The 20748-nt window shown below is 39.5% G+C and overlaps 1 protein-coding gene across 3 annotated transcripts in view; it reads left to right on the top strand.

The window, feature by feature from the left end:
- TRIM55 (tripartite motif containing 55) overlaps window positions 1-20748 on the top strand; it is a 48330-nt gene that overhangs the window by 17721 nt on the left and 9861 nt on the right. Inside the window, exons 5-9 of one of the 3 annotated variants that reach the window (XM_008068557.2) lie at window positions 7864-8097; window positions 8445-8467; window positions 8571-8695; window positions 9945-10192; window positions 11523-11810. The exons of 1 other annotated variant lie outside the window; for it this stretch is intronic. In XM_008068557.2, coding sequence (XP_008066748.1) covers window positions 7864-8097; window positions 8445-8467; window positions 8571-8695; window positions 9945-10192; window positions 11523-11810 — 918 coding nt within the window. The remainder of the gene's footprint in view (window positions 1-7863; window positions 8098-8444; window positions 8468-8570; window positions 8696-9944; window positions 10193-11522; window positions 11811-20748) is intronic. One more of the 3 variants, XM_008068562.2, reaches the window with a different exon arrangement.

Here is a 20748-nt window from a genome sequence, read left to right as displayed (position 1 = left end):
CTTCTATGGAGGCAACCATTAAACAATGGCTTTAGATCAATGTTAAACATTACCTACTCACTTCTAAGAAAACAACCAAATGATTAGTTGCTTGTTTGTTTTTTTAAATTTTCATCCAGAAATTTTGGCATTGGTTAGAAACAAATACTGCACCCATCCTCTCTAGCCATTTCAATATGGGATAGTCAAGCCGGGCTCGGTGACTCAGCCTGTAATCCTGCACCTTTGGGAGGCTGAGGTGAGTGGATTGCCTGAGCCCGCGGGTTCGAGACCCGCCTGGGCAGGCGAGACCTCATCTCTACAATACATCAAAAAATCAGCCGGGTGTGGTAGTGCGCACCTGTAATTCCGGCTACTCGGAAGGCTGAGGCGGAAGGATCGCCAGAGCCCAGCAGGTCGAGGCTGCGGTGGCCGGGAGCGGCCACTGCACTCCAGTCTGGACAACAGAGTGAGACTCCAACTCAAATACATATATATATATGGGATAGTTTTCACTTTACAAAAAATTACCCCTTTTTGGTATATTGTATCCACACTGACCTCTCCCTAGAAATGGAATGAATCTTATTTTTGTTCATGTATTATGAACAACATTAATTTGGTTCTCTCAATAAGCCAATAAATATAACTGTCCCGGCATACCCAGGAGGAGCACTGTGCTTAGCTGGAGACTTTGCATCAGAATATGCTTGGAGGCAACACCTAGTGCCTTTATGATGGCAGTCACTCCACCTGCTACATACACACACACACACACACACACAGAGTGCACACGCATATACAGAGAGATGATATAGGAACCACAAACATCAAAAGAAAAAAAGTGAGACTATTTGAAAAAATAAACTTGAAAGTCTCAAAAGTATATATCTTGACTCAATTACTATCTTGGGGGGGAGGTGGGGCAAAAAAGGCATGTACCTTCAAGGGTACATGCCTTTTTACTCAAATCGATGAAAAATATGCTAAAAGCCAAGAGAAATATTTGAGGTGAGGACTTTTTTATGGAAAAGAGATAAGCATGGCTGCTGTCATGCTTTGGCAGGTAACAGTAATCCTTTAAAGTGTGCTATCTGCAGACAATTTGATAATGCAGAAGTCCACTTTTTTTTCCCCATTCAATTTTTCAGGATGCTAGAAAGTCACAGTTGAAAGTGTTGTAGATTCACATTTTCAAAGGCACAGTTGGTACTGAAATTCAGAGTGGTCACTATCAATAGCTAGGTAGCCTCTGAGATCCTTTTTCTTTCATGGCACATACCTGTTCCCTAATTAGCTTCGAGGGCAAATTGATAACCTGAGGGGTTTGCTGCTTACTGATTTTCACAGCACTTTGATGGTCTCGTAGCAAGAAAGATTGGAGGACACCTAAGTTAGTCTCTCATGTGTTGGTTCTAACTCACAGAGTATGACAAGATAGGAGACTTTCCATTTTATGGAGTATTCGCATTTGAGTCTGACACTAGGTTAACCTGAACATCTTAAATTAGCTTCCAAAAATGTTTAAGTCCCCATTCATAATTCTAAGGATGAAGCATGGATTTTTCCCATTTCAAAAGATGGATTTGTCTAAATCTTACCATATTTTGCATATAATTATGTTAAAAGCAAATTAAACAAGAGTAAAAATTTTTTTCTGTTAGAAATTAGAAAACATAATAATTTCATATGACATATTTATCATTTGTGATAATTTTATACCTATTATTCTCCTAGAAAAACATTGCAGGTTTTTAGATCATACAATGCCGGAAACACAGTACATACTTAGTGAAGTTTGTTAAAGAAATGAACTAATGAATACAATTCTGGAACAATCTGAGGCTCTTTGCCTTTAAAAAACCTACTTTCAAGCCGGACTCGGTGGCTCAGCCTGTAATCCCAGCGCTTTAGAAGGCTGAGATGAGTGGATTGCCTGATCCCATGGGTTTGAGAACTGCCTGGGCAACTTGGCGAGTCCTCATCTCTACAATAAGTCAAAAATTAGCTGGGCATGGTAGCACGCGCCTGTAGTTCCAGCTACTTGGAAGGCTGAGTCAGAAGGATCGCCGAAGCCCAGCAGGTCGAGGCTGCAGTGGCCGGGAGCGGCCACTGCACTCCAGTCTGGGTGACAGAGTGAGACTCCAACTCAAAAAAAAAATCTACTTTCAGTGTTCTAATTTATTCAAAGGCATATATTCAGCTTACAACCACTTCATATACATTTTTTTCCCCAAATTACTTAAAAGTATGGGCCCAGCTGGCTGTGATAAGAGTGGCAATGACCTACAAGTTCGAAGACCTTGACTCTAGGCCAGGCATCAATGATAAATGGTAGGATAGTCCTGAGAAAGTGACAGCTCTGCAGGGTTTCAGTTTCCACATGAATGAAATGATTGATTTGAAACATGTTCCTTCTGATATTCCATGCAGCTTCAGAATTCCACAACTGAATAATTCAAATTAAGGAATTTGAACTTTAATAGATACTGATATAGTGCCTACTATGTGCCAGGTAATATTATAAGTGCTTTGCAAAGTATGTAGTAGTATAATAATTATAATAAAGCATAGACCATGCATGGGTTAGCATTTTCTACACTATAAAGCATAAGCAAAGAAGAGTTGCTATTAAAATGATAATTTTACTAAAATTTCACATAGTACAAGTCATGAAAAAGCAGAATATAAATAAAATAATGCTTGGAATTGAAAATAATATAGGAATGAAAGTAGTGGTTCCATTTAAACCACTATATAACATTTCTATGGTTGAAATAAGTGATCTACTCTTTATTTGACTTGCAAGAATACATTCGAATATACATGACTTCCCATCAATCTCATCATAAATAATTTGGCTGTCATAAATTTGAATATTCTCCCACCTATTAAATCACATATGCGAAAACTTATGAAACAAAGACATTCTACCAGTATTACATCTTAATATAACACGCATTATAAAAATGTTTCAAGAGCTCAGTTCATTTTAGAAGAACAAGCTGGAAATAATTTGTATGTTCACAGTGAGAAAAAGAGTTTCTAAATATCAGAGCAGCATATTTCATGTGCAGTGAGCACGTGGTTGTCTGTAAGCTTAGAACAGAAGTTTATACACCGAAAGATAGTTTGATTGGAAAGCTATTAACAGGTTACAGTTTCTAGGCCCGGTTGTAGCCATCCAAATCTCAGGCTAATGGGCGGAAAATGGAAGGAGATTAGGTAAACTCAACGATTTCCATGTCTTGATGTGACTCATGGGCTCTTGTCTTGTTACTTTGGCAACTGCCAGGACTCCAGACGTTTTCATCCCCTCCCCTTCTACTCATCCTTTAAGGGCAATCTCAGGCACCGCTTCTTCAGAAGTTTTTCCTGAACCCTCAAATGTACCTCAGCTACATGAAAGGTTGGACTGAGGTCCCTTCTCTGTGCTTCTATAAAACCTGGTATAGATCTCTAACATTCATTTTCATTATTCAGCCTACTACTATATTGAACTGTGTTATTGGCCCATAGTCTTTCTCATTCAATGAATTGTGAGCTCCTTGAGAAAAGGAACTAGGTTTAATTCATTTGTGGATCCCCATAGTCTTGCATAGTGCATGGCATAAGTGATGTGCTTAAGAATTGCTAGCTAATCTACGACAAACCCACAGATAGCATATTGCTAAATGGTCAGAAATTCGAATCATTTCCTCTGAAAACTGGAACAAGACAAGGTTAACCATTCTCACCCCTCTTGTTCAATATTGTGTTGGAAGCCCTAGCTCAGGCAATTAGACAAGAAATTAGAAATTAGAAATCAGGGGTATCCAAACAGGAAAAGAGGAAGTCAAGTTATCCCTCTTTGCTGAGGATATGATTCTATACCTTGAAAATCCAAGAGAATCTGTCAAAACCCTGCTTGCACTGATAAAGGACTTTGGGAAGGTCTTGGAGTACAAAATAAATGTGCAAAAGACAGTTGCATTTCTCTACACCAACAACAAGCAGGCAGAGACCCAGATTAAAAGCATAATTTCATTCACAATAACCACCAAAAAAATGAAATACCTCGGCATCTTCCTAACCAGAGAAGTGAAAGACCTTTACAATGAGAGCTACAAAACACGGCTCAAAGAAATCCAAGAAGACACAAACAAATGGAAAAATATCCCATGATCATGGATAGAAAGAATCAACATTGTTAAGATGTCCATCCTAACAAAGGCAATCTACAGATTCAACGCAATGCCCATTAAGGTACCGACATAATTCTTCTCAGACCTGGAAATGACAATACAGAAATTTATATGGAAACATAAACGACCACGAATAGCCAGAACAATCCTCTGCAAAAGAAACCAAGCAGGAGGTATCACACTTCCAGACATCAAACTAAATTATAAGGTTACAGTAATCAAAACAACCTGGTTTTGGTACAAGAACAGGCACATAGACCAATGGAACAGGATAGATTCCGGAAGCAAAGCCTCAATTCTTCAACCAACTCATCTTTGACAAAGCCCCCAATAGCAACCACTGGGGAGAGGAGAACCTATTCCAATGATGCTGGGAAAACTGGCTGAACACATGCAGAAGATTGAAACAAGATTCCTACCTATCACCGTACACAAAAATTAACTCTAAATGGATCAAAGACCTAAACGTAAAACCTCAAACTGTAAGAACCTTAGAAAATGCAGGAAACACTCTTATGGAAGTTGGAACTGGCAACTGATTCCTGATCAAAACCTGAAGTGCCCAAGCCATAAGAGATAAGATAGACAAGTGGGACCTCATTAAACTGACAAGCTTCTGCAAAGCCAAAGAAGCCATCAAGAGAGCAGGGAGACAGCCCACAGAATGGGAAAAAATATTTGCCAACTGTTTATCTGCCAAAAGCCTAACATCTAGGATCCAGAAGGAACTCAAAAGCACCAAAAGGAAAAACACAAACAGTCCCTTTAGAAAGTGGGCAAAAGATATGAATAGACACTTCTCAAAAGAAGATATGCGGGCGGCCAGCAGACACATGAAAAAGTGCTCAGCCTCACTCATCATTAAAGAAATGCAAATCAAAACAACATTGAGATACCACCTAATCCCTGTAAGAATGACCATCATTAATAAAACAAACAGATGCTGGCAAGGATGTGGAGAAAAAGGAACACTACTACACTGCTGGTGGGAATGCAGACTAATACAACCTCTTTGGAAGACAGTGTGGCAATTTCTGAAGGAACTAGAAATTGACCTTCCATATGACCCAACAATTCCCCTATTGGGAATGCACCCAGAGGAACACAAATCATTCTATAAAATAGATACCTGCACACATATATTTGTTGCAGCTCAATTCACAATAGCAAAAACATGGAACCAACCATGTTGCCCATCGAAGCTGGACTGGATGAAAAAAAATGTGGTACATACACACAATGGAATCTTATGCAGCCATAAAGAAGGACAAATATATGGTCTTTGTAAAATTGGATGGATTTGGAGTTGATCATACTCAGTGATTTATCACAAAAACAAAGAAATGAGTTCCGTATGTTCTCACTTATAAGGTGACCTTAAACAAATATAATGCTCTAAGAAAGTAATTGGCAGTAGCGGAAAACTGTCAGGGGAAGGAGGGGTGGGACTGGCAGTTGGGGAAAACTGCTAATGGAGGGAGGGACATACCTCATCAACAAGGGTACCTGCATGATCAATGTTTGTATATCTAACCCTGAATTGTAACCTACATCTTTATAACAAATAAATATTTTTTTAAAAAAAGAATTGTTGGCTAAATGAATGGATGGATGGATGGATGACAGCAGTAACAGGTATTTACTATTAAAATGGATGGCATCATTGGATCTCCTCCATGCATTATAATTTGGTTAGAAACTGTGATGAGAGTCCAGGCACTGTGATTCACACTTGTAATCCCAGCACTTTGGAAGGCTGAACTGGGAAGATCACTGAGGCCAGGAGTGCCAAGCTGCAGTGAGTCAAGATTGTACCACCACACTCCAGCCTGGGTGACAGAGCAAGTCTCAAAGAAAAGAGGGAAAAACCATGATGAGACTTAACTGTTCCAAGGAAGAAAGTGGTGTGAGGAATGTATTCCTTGTACATTTGTGGAGTATCTTCATAATTAACCCTTTGGTTTAGGTCATTCTCTCCACCCCCGTTACTCTGAGAATAGTAGGGAAATTGGGGGAAAATAAAACATAATTTGTAAAGTCCATTCAGTAGATATTTACTGGGCATCTACTATCTAAGGTGCTGTGTGTCCTAGGCAGACCCAGGTTCTACCTTCAAGGACACTATGACTTAGATATTTAAGAATCTCATGTAAAATACAAAAGTAATACATGACATTAAAGAGATCAGTGTTTACTAAAATGAAAGAAAATGTAATAAGGACCATAGAAGAGTTACAGATGACAGAGATAAATTAGTTGGATTCCTAAGGAGTCCTCTTTGGTCAGGAGAGTTAGGTTAGATCATTATGTCTCATAATCTGCTCTCAGGTATAAAGACCTTGGACCCAACTATGGTCAGATCCAAGGAGATTGGCATACACACACACACACACACACACACACACACACACACACCAAGCTTACTGGAACCAAAGGTCAATGACTAAGCAAACTGGATAATTCGTTATGATTTAAACTTGGGCTCAGAGTAAAGTGAGCTAGGTGGTACTTGAGATGCTTCAGCCTCACAAGGCAAATGTGCAAGCCAGACTTCCAATACAGGCTTTTTCTCCAAGAACAAAGACCAGATCCAATATTTCCCTTTCTTAGAGAGTACAGGATAGAAGATCTGGTGGAAAAATGTATATGCCACAAATGGTAACTATTATGAGATTTCAGAAGGTTAAAAGATAGGGACTTCTCTGAAACTATTCTGGTCTGGGGCTGCCTGATTTTTTAAAAAATGGCATTCAGATGTAATGATCAAAGGAAGCTTTATGGAAGAAATGGTATTCCAGCAAAGTCTCTGAGATTGCTTAGAGTCTTGAAAGCCAGTTATGATGTTTAAGTATTCTTCTTTGGGTAATGGGGAGTCGTAACAGAAAAAATCGTGATTAGAACTGTGCTCCAGTGAGTGGATTGCCTGATCCTGCGGATTCGAGACCCGCCTGGGCAACTTGGCGAGACCTCATCTCTACAATAAATCAAAAAATCAGCTGGGTGTAGTAGCGTGCATCTGTAGTTCCAGCTACTTGGAAGGCTGAGGTGGAAGAATCGCCGCCCAGCAGGTCGAGGCTGCAGTGGGGCCACTGCACTCCAGTCTGGGTGACAGAGCGAGACTCTAACTCAAAAAAAAAAAAACAAAAAAGAACTATGCTCTGAAAAAATTAACTTGATTGCAGTTTGAGAGTTGGCTTGAAGGAGTGAATCCTAGCTCTTAGGAAGTTACAGATTTCACATGGGAGGATTGAAATTAGAATAGTATCAGTATGGGTGGAGCAGAGCCAGAAGGGCACAAGACAAGAAGTGCCATGGTGTTTTCTTTGCACACGCATACTACACACATTCACACACACTCCAAAGCAAAATATAATCTATAACTTTATAACCCAAATGTAACATAAAAGAAAATTTCTCTCAATTTCTATGAATTTCTCCACTTAAAAAGAACAAAAGATTGAAAGTCATTGATTTATTAATCCAATTTTTTTGATTTTTAAATTATCTAAATTATCATATTTGTTAAAAATGAGATTTCCAAAGCATCAACGTAGCAGGTATCTATACCTACAGGGACAGTTTAAGGGAAAAGAAAAAATATTATACATAAGTAAATGTTATTTTCTCCCAAGATGTCTAGATGATTTCTCCAAATAGACTCTTTCAAACATTTTCTAATATTAGCTAACCCAACTAATAGGAGTGTTGCAGAAAACAGAAACAGGAGCTTTGTGAGAAGTTTGATTACCTATATGGCATTCTGGAGAAGAGGAAGAATGAAATGACTCAAGTCATTACCCGTACCCAGGAGGAAAAACTGGAACGTGTCCGTGCTCTGATAAAAAAGTATTCTGATCATTTGGAGAATGTATCAAAGTTGGTTGAATCAGGAATCCAGTTCATGGATGAGCCAGAAATGGCAGTGTTTCTTCAGGTAAGTCGCTTCTTGACACCAAAAAAACAAACCCCAAAGGTAAGTGGTGGAAAATTAGCTGCTATCATATTTTCATTATTTTATGTACATTTCATTTTTTATTTATTGACTGACTGAAATATAAACCCCCGTTAATTTATATATTCATCTATTAAAACAATTTAGTAAAAATATGCCTTTGGCATTGCTTAAATCTAAGAGAGTTCTGACATGAAACAGCAGTTATTTGTGATATTTTAGAAACTAAGCTATGAGATTCTCAGAGTTAACAGAGGAAAGAGTTAAGTCTTACCACTGTGTTTATTGAATATATTTTAAATAAGCTTATCTTTTGTTTGCTTTCACAGAATGCCAAAACCCTGTTACAAAAGTAAGCAATTTCTATTTTATGGAAAAAATGCATATTTTCACTTTTACTCAAGGTTATCACGTTTTAAGCAGTGACAGAAAGTGGCAACTTGTCTTTGTTGCAGAATCTCTGAAGCTTCGAAGGCATTTCAGATGGAAAAAATAGAACATGGCTATGAAAACATGAACCACTTCACAGTCAACCTCAATAGAGAAGAAAAAATTATACGTGAAATTGATTTTTACAGAGGTTTGTTATTCTTTTGACAATTTGCCTAAAGTTGCAGGTGTGTGAATGCTGCAGAAGGGTTGGGTGGGAGGAAAGGGCATTCAGAATCGCCTCCAGAATCGATGTTGACAACTTTACAAGGCTCATAATCTAATGTGAAGTTCTATTTCATTACAGGATGATATAGTTTGTTGACAGTGATTACTTAGTTTTGCATATCGTAATGCCTATTTTAATGCCACATCAAGAATTTGACTCTGAATAGTCAAATAGTTACTAACTGATGGTGATAATGATGCCTCAACTTCAACCCTACACAAAGTGTTGGCCACGATGATTTAAAGTGCTGTCAGGAGCAAGGTTTAGGATGAGATTAAAAACAAAACACAGGAGACATCGGGGATAGATATTGTAGCACCTTCATTTAATAAAACTTTAAAGGGCAGAAATAGTAACAAGTCATAGAGTAAGTCACAACCTAGAAATTAAACTGGGTCTATGTGACTAGATGTACTCCGTGAGCTATAAACACATCTTTACCCTTTGGCCCAAAAATCTCACTCCTGGAAATTTACCCAAATGGAATAATTGAAAAGAGAAATTAACCTTGAAGCTGATCAAAACTTTGATCATCTTGACTCATCCTAGCCCATTTAGATGACCACCTCCCTCGGCTAGACTACTAAAAATGCCATGAGGTTGCACCAGTGCCTACAGACATAATTTTAAAGGAAAATCATCAGGATGAACCATTTTGTAATGACTTAATTTTGTCTGTCCTTCATGTTCCTTGAGGGAATATTAAAATCAGTGGGTCAACAAAAGAGCCATAACATTAATTGTGGCAAAAGTCAGTATTCACTGAACAAAGAATGTAAGAAATTAAAGAAAGGGTTTTGTATGTTTTCTGAGATGGGGAAGAGAGTTGCACTTAGATTTGACTTGACAGTGATAAATAAGTGACAATCCCAGTCATCCAGGAGCTTGCAAACTGTGACAAAACTGTGAACAGATTCTGTAGGGTAAGATGGATGGTGCACAGTGGAGGTGAGGACTTTGTGCTGGGGATGAGAGCAGGGAGAATGGGCTAGTTCCTTCACATTTGTCCTGTCCACATTTCAGTAGAAGCACACAGCTTAGTTGGACCATTGTCAGGTGTCTGTTGGCGAGGACTTCTCTGGTCCAGACATGAGCCTAGACTATAAGTACTGACCGTTAACGATTTCTGCTGCATAGTTGTAACAATTTAAAAGATACCTTACCTTATCAGAGGATGAGGATGAAGGTGAAGAAGAAGAAGAAGGAGGAGAAGGAGAAGAAGGAGAAAGAGAAGGAGAAGGAGAAGGGGAGAGAGGAGCACTAGAAGTGGAAGAGGTAGAAAACGTTCAAACAGAATCTCCAGGAGAAGAAGAACGCACAGAAAAAGTCTTGGAGCCCTGTCAACTGGCTTCCCCTGAGGCACTTTCAGTTTCCTCACTAGAGTCACCTCCAGCCCTGCCAACTGCCCCGGTGACACAGGTAACTGCTCATGAGTCTCTTCCTATAAGACACACAGCCTAAACAATTTATTCTACTTAAAGAAAAAGATAACTGTATGCCAGACGTTTGTATGTGACACACAAAAGATTTCAAGACAGTCACAATGTTGGGGAGAAAAATCCTCTAGGTGACTCAACAGGTTCATTGTTGTTATAGTTTGTTGGCAAAGCTTAATTTAATACAATTTTTTCATCAATAATACCCCAAATCTCAACCATCTTTGTCTGGAAACTTTGTGTGTATGAGTGTGTAACATGTTAATTCATAGAGAGCAAGTATCATGGAGATTGTTACTTAGTAAATACAGATATGGGGTATAGGATGAAAAAGGACATAGGGTAAGAAATAAAAGTGGTTATGCTTTCTTTGAGCTTTGAGCTTTCTGTAGAAAATAGAGGAAATAAATAGAGAAACTACACTAACTTATGTTCCAGTTGCTGAACTACAACTTGTATATCTTTCCATCAGTGGACTACCGAATGAAACCTGGTTTTCTGTGGATTTGTCATTTGATAATATTGTGTGTTGACAGAATTGTTTAAAACATATTTTAGGAAATCTCAGGTGCTGCACCTAATTGGCTGACCTCATGTTTCTAAGGTGTCACTGTCCAGTGTTTAAACCTTCGTGCTGACTCCATATGTTAGCAGACAGGATCCCAAACTGTTGAGTTTGTGGATAGTGCAGACTCATCAGAGAGGCGTCGTAGCTTTGTACCTGGTTTCAGAGTGGTTTGAAATCATTTGTAGAAACAAAACCCAGAGATGAAATTATATTTCTGGTCTCCTCAGGAAACCAGGCTAAAATGTTATTTATAGTTTCTAAAATCTTGAAACGCTGGGCATACCAATTGCATTGAAATTAAAAGAGGTATAGTAACTAAATGAGGGTTGGACTTGATCAATGAGATCAATTTTTGTGTTTTAAAAAGAGGTTTGTGGTGCCTACATATAATGCCAAAAAAAAAAAGTTCTGGGCAATAGTTGGGCCCTGCCATATCTGATATCTTAAAAGCCATTTGCACTTGAGGCTTCTGTTCTACTCACCCAGGCTTCCACCTGGTGAAAGAAAAGAAAAGTACAGAGGAGAAGAGTGTGCATATCCAGATGCCAAACAGTGGGGTACTGTTGTCAACATTCTGCGCTTAGTGCTTCCATAGGGTGGGATGAAACAAAACACCCACTAAGTCAGACACTGCACACGGGGAGCTCGCAGTGTTCAAACCCAAAGGAAATGAAAATCAACTGCTTTTATTTTTCTTCTTCTTCTTTTTTTTTTTTTACTTTGGAATTTATCTGTCCTGATTAAGGGGGAGGTTGTGTCCACTGGCTCTCAGCAGAGCACAGAGTCTGAAACTCCAGTTCCTGCAGCAGCGGAAACTGCGGATCCCTTGTTTTACCCTAGTTGGTATAAAGGCCAAACCCGGAAAGCCACCACCAACCCACCTTGCACCCCAGGGAGCGAAGGTCCGGGGCAAATAGGGCCTCCAGGTTCTGAGGATTCGAATGTGCAGAAGGCAGAAGTGGTGGGAGCCGCAACCAGTGAGAGGGCAGCAGTGAGTGGTAAGGAAACTAGTGCACCTGCAGCTACTTCTCAGGTTAGTGTTGATGCACCCATGTCTGAATGCTTTCCCATGCCCCCTAGGGTCCCACTGGCATAGCCCACAGCAAAAAAAAAGAGGGCTTTCAAAGGGGCAGAGAGAAACTGCAGCCAGGAGAAAAATACAGAAACAACTCAACCCCATATGTTGGCTTGTGTTTTTTTGTTTGTTTTGTTTTAATCTTATGTAAAAGAAAACACAAAACAAAACAGATTTGACTTCACTCTGCCCGTGTGTGGTGACCTCACACCTGGCTTCCCAGGGGAGGAGTACAAGTGAGCCTGGCCCTGTGGCATGCCGTTGAGCGCTACTTCGTCTGCAGTGAATGCTGTGTCCCTGGTCTTCCTTTGCAACGGCCATTGCCCTTGCTCAACTTTCCCTGCGTCCTCCCTGGGCTTCCAAAGACTAATCACCTGCTTTCGTGTTGTTCCCAGCAACTCCCAAGGAGTACATTTGAATTGAGTTTTAAGTCTGCTCTGGAAAATAACCTCTGATTCGTGGATTCTGGGAGTGTGCTGGCTACGGCTGGACAAAGATGGTCTTGGCTTGATTAAATCTGTGCTTCCTAAGCATGCGTTCCTGGGAGCCGAGAAGCACAGGTTTTCCTCCATGGAGATTTTTTTTAAAAGAGACTCGATACCTTGTTTTCTTTATATAGTGAGAGTTTGAAGTCCACATCTCCCTAACACTTGGTTAGAAGTTTGCATGTCTCAGAGAGTCCCTAGAAGAAATCTTTTTCCATTTCTTCTCAAGGAAGAATGTTCATGGTTATTCATGAGCATTCTTAAATGATGTGTGAAGTGTGAATGTTGCCAAGACTAGAGGCTGTCAAAGAAGCACTCTAATTCCACGCTCCTGGGTCATCAGGTGATTATGAACCACAAACTATTTTTTCATATATCAAAAAATGACATACTGGCTGGGCACAGTGGCTCATGCCTGTAATACCAGTGCTTTGGGAGACTGAGGTAGTAGGATTGCTTGAGCCTAGAAGTTCGAGACCAGCCTAGGCAACATAGTGAGACACTGTCTCTACAAAAAAATAAAAAATAAAAAAATTAGCCAGACGTAGTGGCATATGCCTGTAATCCCAGCTCTTTGGGAGGCTGAGGCAAGAGGATCACTTAAGCTCAGGAGTTTGAGGCTGTGATGAGTCATGATCATGCCACTGCACTCCAACCTGGGTGACAGAGTAAGACTCTGACAGCAACAACAACAACAACAAAAACTATTATCTTGATTGTATCTGCTCAAGTGGACCTTAGTTTCATGAGGTCATAAAAAGAAATTAATTTTGGAAAATTAAAAGTAACACAACTTGGGGTCCGATATTTATATTCATGGATGAAAAGTTGACAAAGATAAATGGAGTGAGGAAATCTTTTGAGGTGGTTTTAGGTAAAAGATGAAGTAGACTTTTTCTAGAAAATTTGTGGGAGTTTTTACATATGTAGTGAAAGTTGAGTGTAGAGGAACTGGTTCCTGAAAAAAAGTAGTATAATACCCCACAAGGAGCATGTAGTAGGGCTCCATAACAAAATAAAGAGTTCATCTAGATGATGCTGAAAAAAATGATTTGTGATAACATCAGTGAAGCTTTCTTCTTGTTTTCTCACAGGAGTTAGCAATCTGCCTAGCACTTTTGGCTTTTCTTATACTTCACTACATCTGGAGTCAGATTCAGTGCTTGATTTTTACTCTAATGGGTAGGAAATATTTTCTTTTCCCTTGACTAACATCTTATATAGTTTCTTCCATAATATTCCTCCTCTGTAGGCCCAGAGATGAATTTCTCCCCAAACCTTGAGGCTCAGTCATCTAAAAAGAATGTATTCATAGATAATACTCAAGGCCTCAAGCTCCCTACGATGCAATCACCTCAAGGCACCTTCCTGAGGAGAATTGCTCCATTACCTATTCCTGCGTGGAGGGGAACCCTGACTCAGAACAGTGACTCAGTGGGCAATTATTCAGTAATCCGGTAGGAGTGAACCCTCCAGAATGGTATTAGGGGAGACCAGTTTCAAAGGGTGTCCATAATGCCATGAGGACTCACTGCTCATAAAGCAGAAGGAGAAGCAGCAAAGGACTGATCCAGGACAGCACAGGCTTTCATAAATTAAGTGGCAGCATTTTGTCTGCTTATGCCAGAGATGCCCAGGAGGGGGCCATTATGACTCCCGTCAATGATGTCGCTAGCAGTTTCCACGTGGGTGAGCAGATGGGTTCTTTTAGAACCCTCAGACTATGATGTTTCTCTCACGAGAGGGGTTCCCTGAGAGAAAGATGCCCTGGGTGTAGAGACTTGGACGAATAGAGCCAGAAAATCAATGTGTACTTACCAGCCATAATGAATTAGAGCCAAAGAAAAGCCATAAAGTCACAAACTTTTTAAGTCTCCTTTCTCATAGTCAAGCCTTTGCTTGATTACTGTTGTGAGGTTTGTTTTGGGACTCATATCTTACTCCCTTAATAGCCTTTTGAATTTAATTAATAATATTTTTCAGTTTGATTACTAATATTTAAAGATTTAAACCCACATGCACTTTTGAGCAAATGACCCTACTGGGCCTGAGACTCAACTCCCTGTTCCTGCAGTCCAGAAGCAGTTCAGGACTAATGGTGCCGAAAAACCTCCACTATTTCTGGCTCACTGACTTTTCCCTGGGTTGGCACTGACTCTTCCAGAAGCTCCCACCATAGGCTTCCTTTCTGCCTCATTAGCCGTCTGCTCAATAATGGTGGTGGGATCTCCATGGGTCCCTGCTGTGTCTCTAACTGTGTGAGCAGGGCCTGCCCCCAATGTCTAACAGTCAGTCAGAAACCTGTGCACCCCAGAGTATTCTGAGTGTCCTTACCGTCTGCTCAGCTGCCTGACTCCTCCTCCAGACATTATTTGTGGTAAAAAGCAATGGGAGGAAATACTGGCCATGGACTCAGTGAGGCAAACGGGGAGAGAGAAAACCTCGTGCTTTAATTGGAACCAGGATCTAATTGTGGATCTGAATAATTGTCTAAAGGGTTCCATTTACATTCTGAGATTCAATTTGGGGCTTTGTCACCATATAGAGTATATCCTTACAATGCTTCTCTGAGGCTGCAGGGGGAGTGTTATGCTTCATGGATGTCATCCCTCAGCCCATGCCATGTATGCTGATAGTCACACGCCTGCCTAGGGAGACGAGGGTATGGCAGGTGGAGCAGGTGAGGAAGGGGACTGACATTCAGTATTGCCAAGAAATTTGCTTGTGTTCTCGGTGTTTGAAGAAGGGTGTTTTACACAGAGAAGGAAACCTGCTCATAAAGGAATGCCACTCTTTATTCCCTGAAATGAGATAGGGCCCGTCGATGGAAACCTCACATAGTAGCAGGCCAGATTCACCTTTGCCACCTCAGAACCTAGGCAACCAGATTAATATTTGTCCAGTTCAAGGTTAGATTGTTGGTATTTCACATGTTATCATTAGTCTTACCTTGAACATTTAGACTATGATACAAGAGTTCTCCTTGATTCACTGGTGGTCCTACCCTTCCTGACTAGATGGTCCCATGCCCGAGCATGATGTTGCCTTAGAAACCTAAAAGTATCTCAGGCTCACTTGCTGATCTATAAACTCACTTCAGCTCCCATCAGCTGAATGGTAAACCTTTCAGGAAGGCAAATGGTCCATTCCCAGGTGTTCTTCTCACTTCCATTCACACAGTGAAAATTGCCCTTGATTTTGTTACTGGACAATCTCTATCATGAACCTTTTCTCCTTGCCCAAGCACATTGACAAAAAACTGGTCATGGTAAAAACCCGACATCAGCTCCCTCTAGCAGTGAGGGACAGGACTTCTTGTTAGATCAGAGGAGCATTTTTGCCTTCCCCACTTGCATTATCTAAGAAAAAAAATCAAGTTTTGGATTCAGCCCTGTGGTGAATTTGAATGTCATAAAAAGCCCCACTTTCCATCCATCCTTCTGTCAGATACACCTAGAGCCTTGTCATATCCCCCATTCCTTTCAGAAAATTGTGTAAAACCCCTATACACGAACTGGTCTTTAGCTACAGCATCGCCTTCTAATTTCCACCCTTCTGAGTCATCCTTGCTGTATGCTCAGTCAGTACAGAGTTTGGTATAAGTAACGACTGATTTACTTCAGTTATTAATTTTTGAATTTATTTTGAAAAAAATTGCACCATACCCTAGTCAACCTGAGAAAGCAACATAATAATAAGATGGGAGAAGAACACTACAAGACAGGTTGGCTGTCCTTGGAAAGCAGTTTCTGTGAGGCCTTATCTCTTGGGTATGCCTTATTGTATCCATTCCCGGTTCATTCTGCTACCCTTCCCTGCTCTTCTCGTTCCTGCACACTCACATGCAAATTGCACTGAGTGTTGACACAGGGATCACTCCTACCCCTCACTCCCTCTCCATGGGCAGTTGGGCATTTTGGGGAGTCTGTGTGGCAATTAAATTTTTACAGAAGTAGGAGCAGCAGCAATGAAAGCTCCCTCCTGGTTTCCCCTCCTCCCTTCCCAATGCAGCTTAGTGGTCTCTTGCAGAAAAATTTGCCCAAACCATTTAATGGGAGCTGCGTAGAGAACAGGAGTTTCCAGATAAATGTCTCCCTATTTATTTGGTGGATTAACTCAGCAGCTGTTCTGTCTGATACTTGAGCTGAACGTGGCAGTTGCTTCAAGGTCAGAGGATCCTGCAACACACACACACACACACACACACACACACACACACACACACGAGCCAACAATTACTTTGGAGATGGGGACCTTGGCATTGAAATCTCTGCAATTTCTGCCTCCATTAAAAAAAAAAACAAAAAAACACAGCTCACGTTTTTCTCCAGGGCTTGAAGTTGTAGTGGTAAGAAACCCTAAAAACTTTACTATAGCACAGCTATTTGTTGTTTCAAGAATAGAGTATCCACTTTCCACATTCCATTCTTCAAGCCTGAAAATTGACTAACAAGCTGAATAGAAATTCCACCAATGCTCAAGGCAGTAGAAAGATCAAGAAATTAGAAGAAAGGCCTTTGAGCTTTTTCTACATCTGACTCTGGGCACTTAATTTCTTTGAGCCTCAGTTTTCTTACCAGGAAAATAGAAACTATTCAATAAATAGATTCATCTATTTATCTACCATTGGGTTGTGAAGACTCTAGTACCAAGAATTTTATAATTTGTTTTAGGATGTTTTCGTTGGGAGGGTGTGGACCTAGGCCTGACACAAGTCATTATGAGTGAAAATAATTACAATAGATTCTCAGTGAAGTAGAACATCCATTGCATTTATTTTTAATTTCTTTTTTTTTTAATGGGCATCTCACTCTGTCGCCCAGGCTGGGGTGCAGTGGCATCCTCACGGCCACTGCAGCCTTGACCTACTGGGCTCAGGTGATTCTTCTGCCTCAGCCTTCCAAGTAACCAGAACCACAGGCATGCACCACCACACCTGGCTAATTTTTAAAAATTTATTGTAGAGATGAGGTCTTGCCATGTGCGCAGACTGGTCTCAAACTCCTGGGTTCAGGCAATCTTCTTGCCTCTGCCTCCCATAACCCTGGGATTGCAGATGTGAGAAACCACATCTGGATCCATTACATTTTTTAACATGTGTTTTTTGTCTTGAAGCTTTTACACAAACTCTCATTTGCCAAACTATTTTTCAAATATCTTCCTAGACCACCACACCTATTTAGCCAAATGTCAACACAGTTGCTATCACCTCCTCTAGATTCCATGAACTCCATAAAATCCATGATGGTTCAACTCTAAAGTCTACCTAAAGGTACTTATAGATCATATAGTCCAGTAGAGCAAAGATAGGATGTACACATTAGAAGCAGTCACAGAGTATTAGACGGATGAAGAAATGAAAGATACTATTTTAGAAGTCAGACTTTTTTATTGGAGTATACATACCCTAAAATTCACCCTTTTTAACTGTCAGTTCAGTGAGTTTTGACAAATTCCTACCACCACAATTAAGATGTAGAATATTTTCAGCACCCCCAAAATTTCCTCATGTGCCTTTAGAGTTAATTCCTTTCCTGCATCCCATCTTCTGGCAACCACTGATATGTTTGCTTGTCATTATAGTTTTGCCTATTTCAAACAGTTATACAAATGAGTCATATAGTATGTCAACCTTTGTGACTCGCTTTTTTTTACTTAGCATAATGCTTTAGAGATTCTTCATTTTGTTGCATGTATCAGTATCTCAATTCTTTTTATTCCTGAGTAATTCTATTGTGTAAGCACATCACAAGTTACTTATCTATCACTTGATGGATGTTTGTGTTGTTAGCAGCTTTGTCTGTCATAAATGAAACATCAATGAACGTCCACATGTAGGTCTTTCTGTGAATATGTGTTTTCATTTCTGTTGAGTAAATGTGAAGTGGAATTGCTGGATTATATGGTAAGTTTATGGTTAATTTCATAAGAAGCTGTCAAACTGTGTTCCATAGTGACTATTTGATTTTGTTTCTACCAGAAAGATAAGAGAGTTCTATTTACATCCTAGCCAGCACATCATATGTTTTCAATCGTTTACATTTCAGCCATTCTTGGAGTATAACTATGTATGGTATATCCCTATGGCATTAATTGGCATTTTGCTGAAGACTAACTTAACATGTTTTCTTGTGCTTACTGATCATTTTTGTATTTTCTTTGGTGAAAAACCTGTTTCACATCTTTTGTCCACTTTTTATTGGTTGTTTGTCTTCTTAGAGAGAAGTTCTTTACGTATTCTGGATAAAACTTCCTTATTAGATGGGTATTTTGCAAATATTTTCTCTCATTCTGTAACCTTCTCATTTTCTTAGTGTATTTTGAAGAGTAAGAATTTTTAGTTTTGATGAAGTCCAATTTTTTCCTTTATGCTTTGTGCTTTTTGTGTCCTTTTAATAAATCTTTGATTAAATCGAAACCATAGAGATTTTTTCTCATGTTGTCTTCCTGAATGCCTACAATTTTAGCACTTAAAACTAGGTCTAAGATAATAGTGTTAATTTTTGTATATGTGAGGTAAGAAGTAAAGTTTGTTTTTTTCCCTGTTTTTGTTTTTCATATAGATATTCATTTGTTCCAGCATTATTTGTTAAAAAGACAATCCTTTACCACTCAGTGAATTATCTTGATAAATTTATAGACATTCAATTGACCATATTTGTGTGGGTCTATTTTCAGACTCCGTATTCTACCAATGATATGCTTGTCCCTTGAGCAGTATCACACTGTCTTGATTATTATAACTTTATAAGTCTTCAAATAAGATAGCATAAGTCTCCAACTTTGATTTGGTTTTAAAATTGTTTTGACTGTTTATTAGTTTTACTGATCTTTTCAAAGAACCACCTTTTGTCTTTATTGGTTTTCCCAATTTTTGTTAGTTTTTCTGTTTTATTCATTTCTGTACTTGATTATTTTCTTCTTTGTGCTTACTTTGGATTGAATTTCTCTTCTCTCTCTAGTTTCTTAGGGTGAAAGCTTGTATTATTGATTTGAGATTTTTCTTGCTTTCTAGTATAAGCATTTAGTGCTATAAATTCTCTTCTAATAACTGTTTTAGCTGCATTCCACAAGTTTTGATATGTCATATTTGCATTTTTGACTAACTTGAAATATTTCTAATTTATCTTGTGGATTTTTCTTTTACTTTTGTGTTATTTAGATGAGCAGTGTTTAATGTCCAGATATTTTCCTGATACCTTTCTGTTTGAATTTCTGTTTAATTCTGTTGTCGAGAAAGAATAGACTTTATATGACTCTAATCTTTTTGAATTTATTAAAATTTGTTTTATGGCCCAGAATATGATCTACCTTAGTGACTGTTCCATGTGCACCAGAAAACACAAGTATTTTCTGTTCTTGTTGTTGTGTGGAGTGTTCTATAAATGTCAATTGAGTCAGTTGATTGATAGTGTTGTTCAAGTCTATTATATTTGTACTGGTTTCTTGTTTATCTGTTTTATCAATTGCTGAGAGAGGAATTTTGAGGTCTTTGACTGTTGTGATTTTGTCTATTTCTCCTTGGAATTCTATCAGTTTTTGCCTCATGTATGTTGAAACTCTGTTCAGGTGCATTCATACTCATCACTGTTTATTTTCTTGAAGACTTGATCTCAAGATGAGTGTTTTTTAAAAGCAAAACTTCTCATCTACCTCTTCTCTTTTTGTATCTGCATGTTCAGCTGGGTATGGAGAGTCTCCTCATTCACATACGCTATCTCTTGAGGTAGCTTTAACAAGAGGGGAGCAGGGGACACCTGGAGGAGAATTGTGCTGACAGTCCTTAAGGCATTATTCCAAATGGCATGCCATGGGGAGGCTTCACAGCTGGACTCCAACAAGCCTGTCTGCCCTTCCTCCCTCAACTACACACAGGGCCAAGCACAGTAAGGGCTGAAATGGTTGGGGTGCCTGATATTTTCTAGTGACTAAACTGAACTTTACAATCTGGTGATTAATTGTCACTATTCTGTGGGTTCCTGCTTTTTAGTTTTGATATCAATTACTTTATGAGCTAATATCTCTGTACATTTTTATGACATACCCATAACCTAGCTCATCTCTTGCCTTATCTAACCCAATTCCCACAGAACTTCAGAGGCCATTTATGGGCCAGTGACTTTCAGCATCGGGCTTATCCTCTTAGCTGAGAAGGTCCAATGGTTCCCAGAATAAGTATCAATAAGAAGATGCAGATGGTCCATTCCCCTGTCCCAAGTGTCTTCAGTTTCTTTCTATATGACATATCATTAGGTCAGAGACAGCCATAGGAACAATGTGGGTTACCCATACCTTAGGGCTCTTCACTGTAAAATAGCAGAGTAGATGTGTGGAAGTCAAGGCCAGTGGCTTATTATAGACAGATGCAGTAGGCAAAGTGTCAGCAAGGAAAACCAACCCATGGCCATCTT

Source organism: Carlito syrichta, unplaced genomic scaffold (assembly GCF_000164805.1).
Source record: "Carlito syrichta isolate Samal-C Ts95f unplaced genomic scaffold, Tarsius_syrichta-2.0.1 Scaffold109629, whole genome shotgun sequence".
In the NCBI taxonomy this organism is placed as follows: domain Eukaryota; kingdom Metazoa; phylum Chordata; class Mammalia; order Primates; family Tarsiidae; genus Carlito; species Carlito syrichta.
Note: the sequence above shows the minus strand (reverse complement) of the source record. Positions and strands in the feature narration are given on the sequence as shown.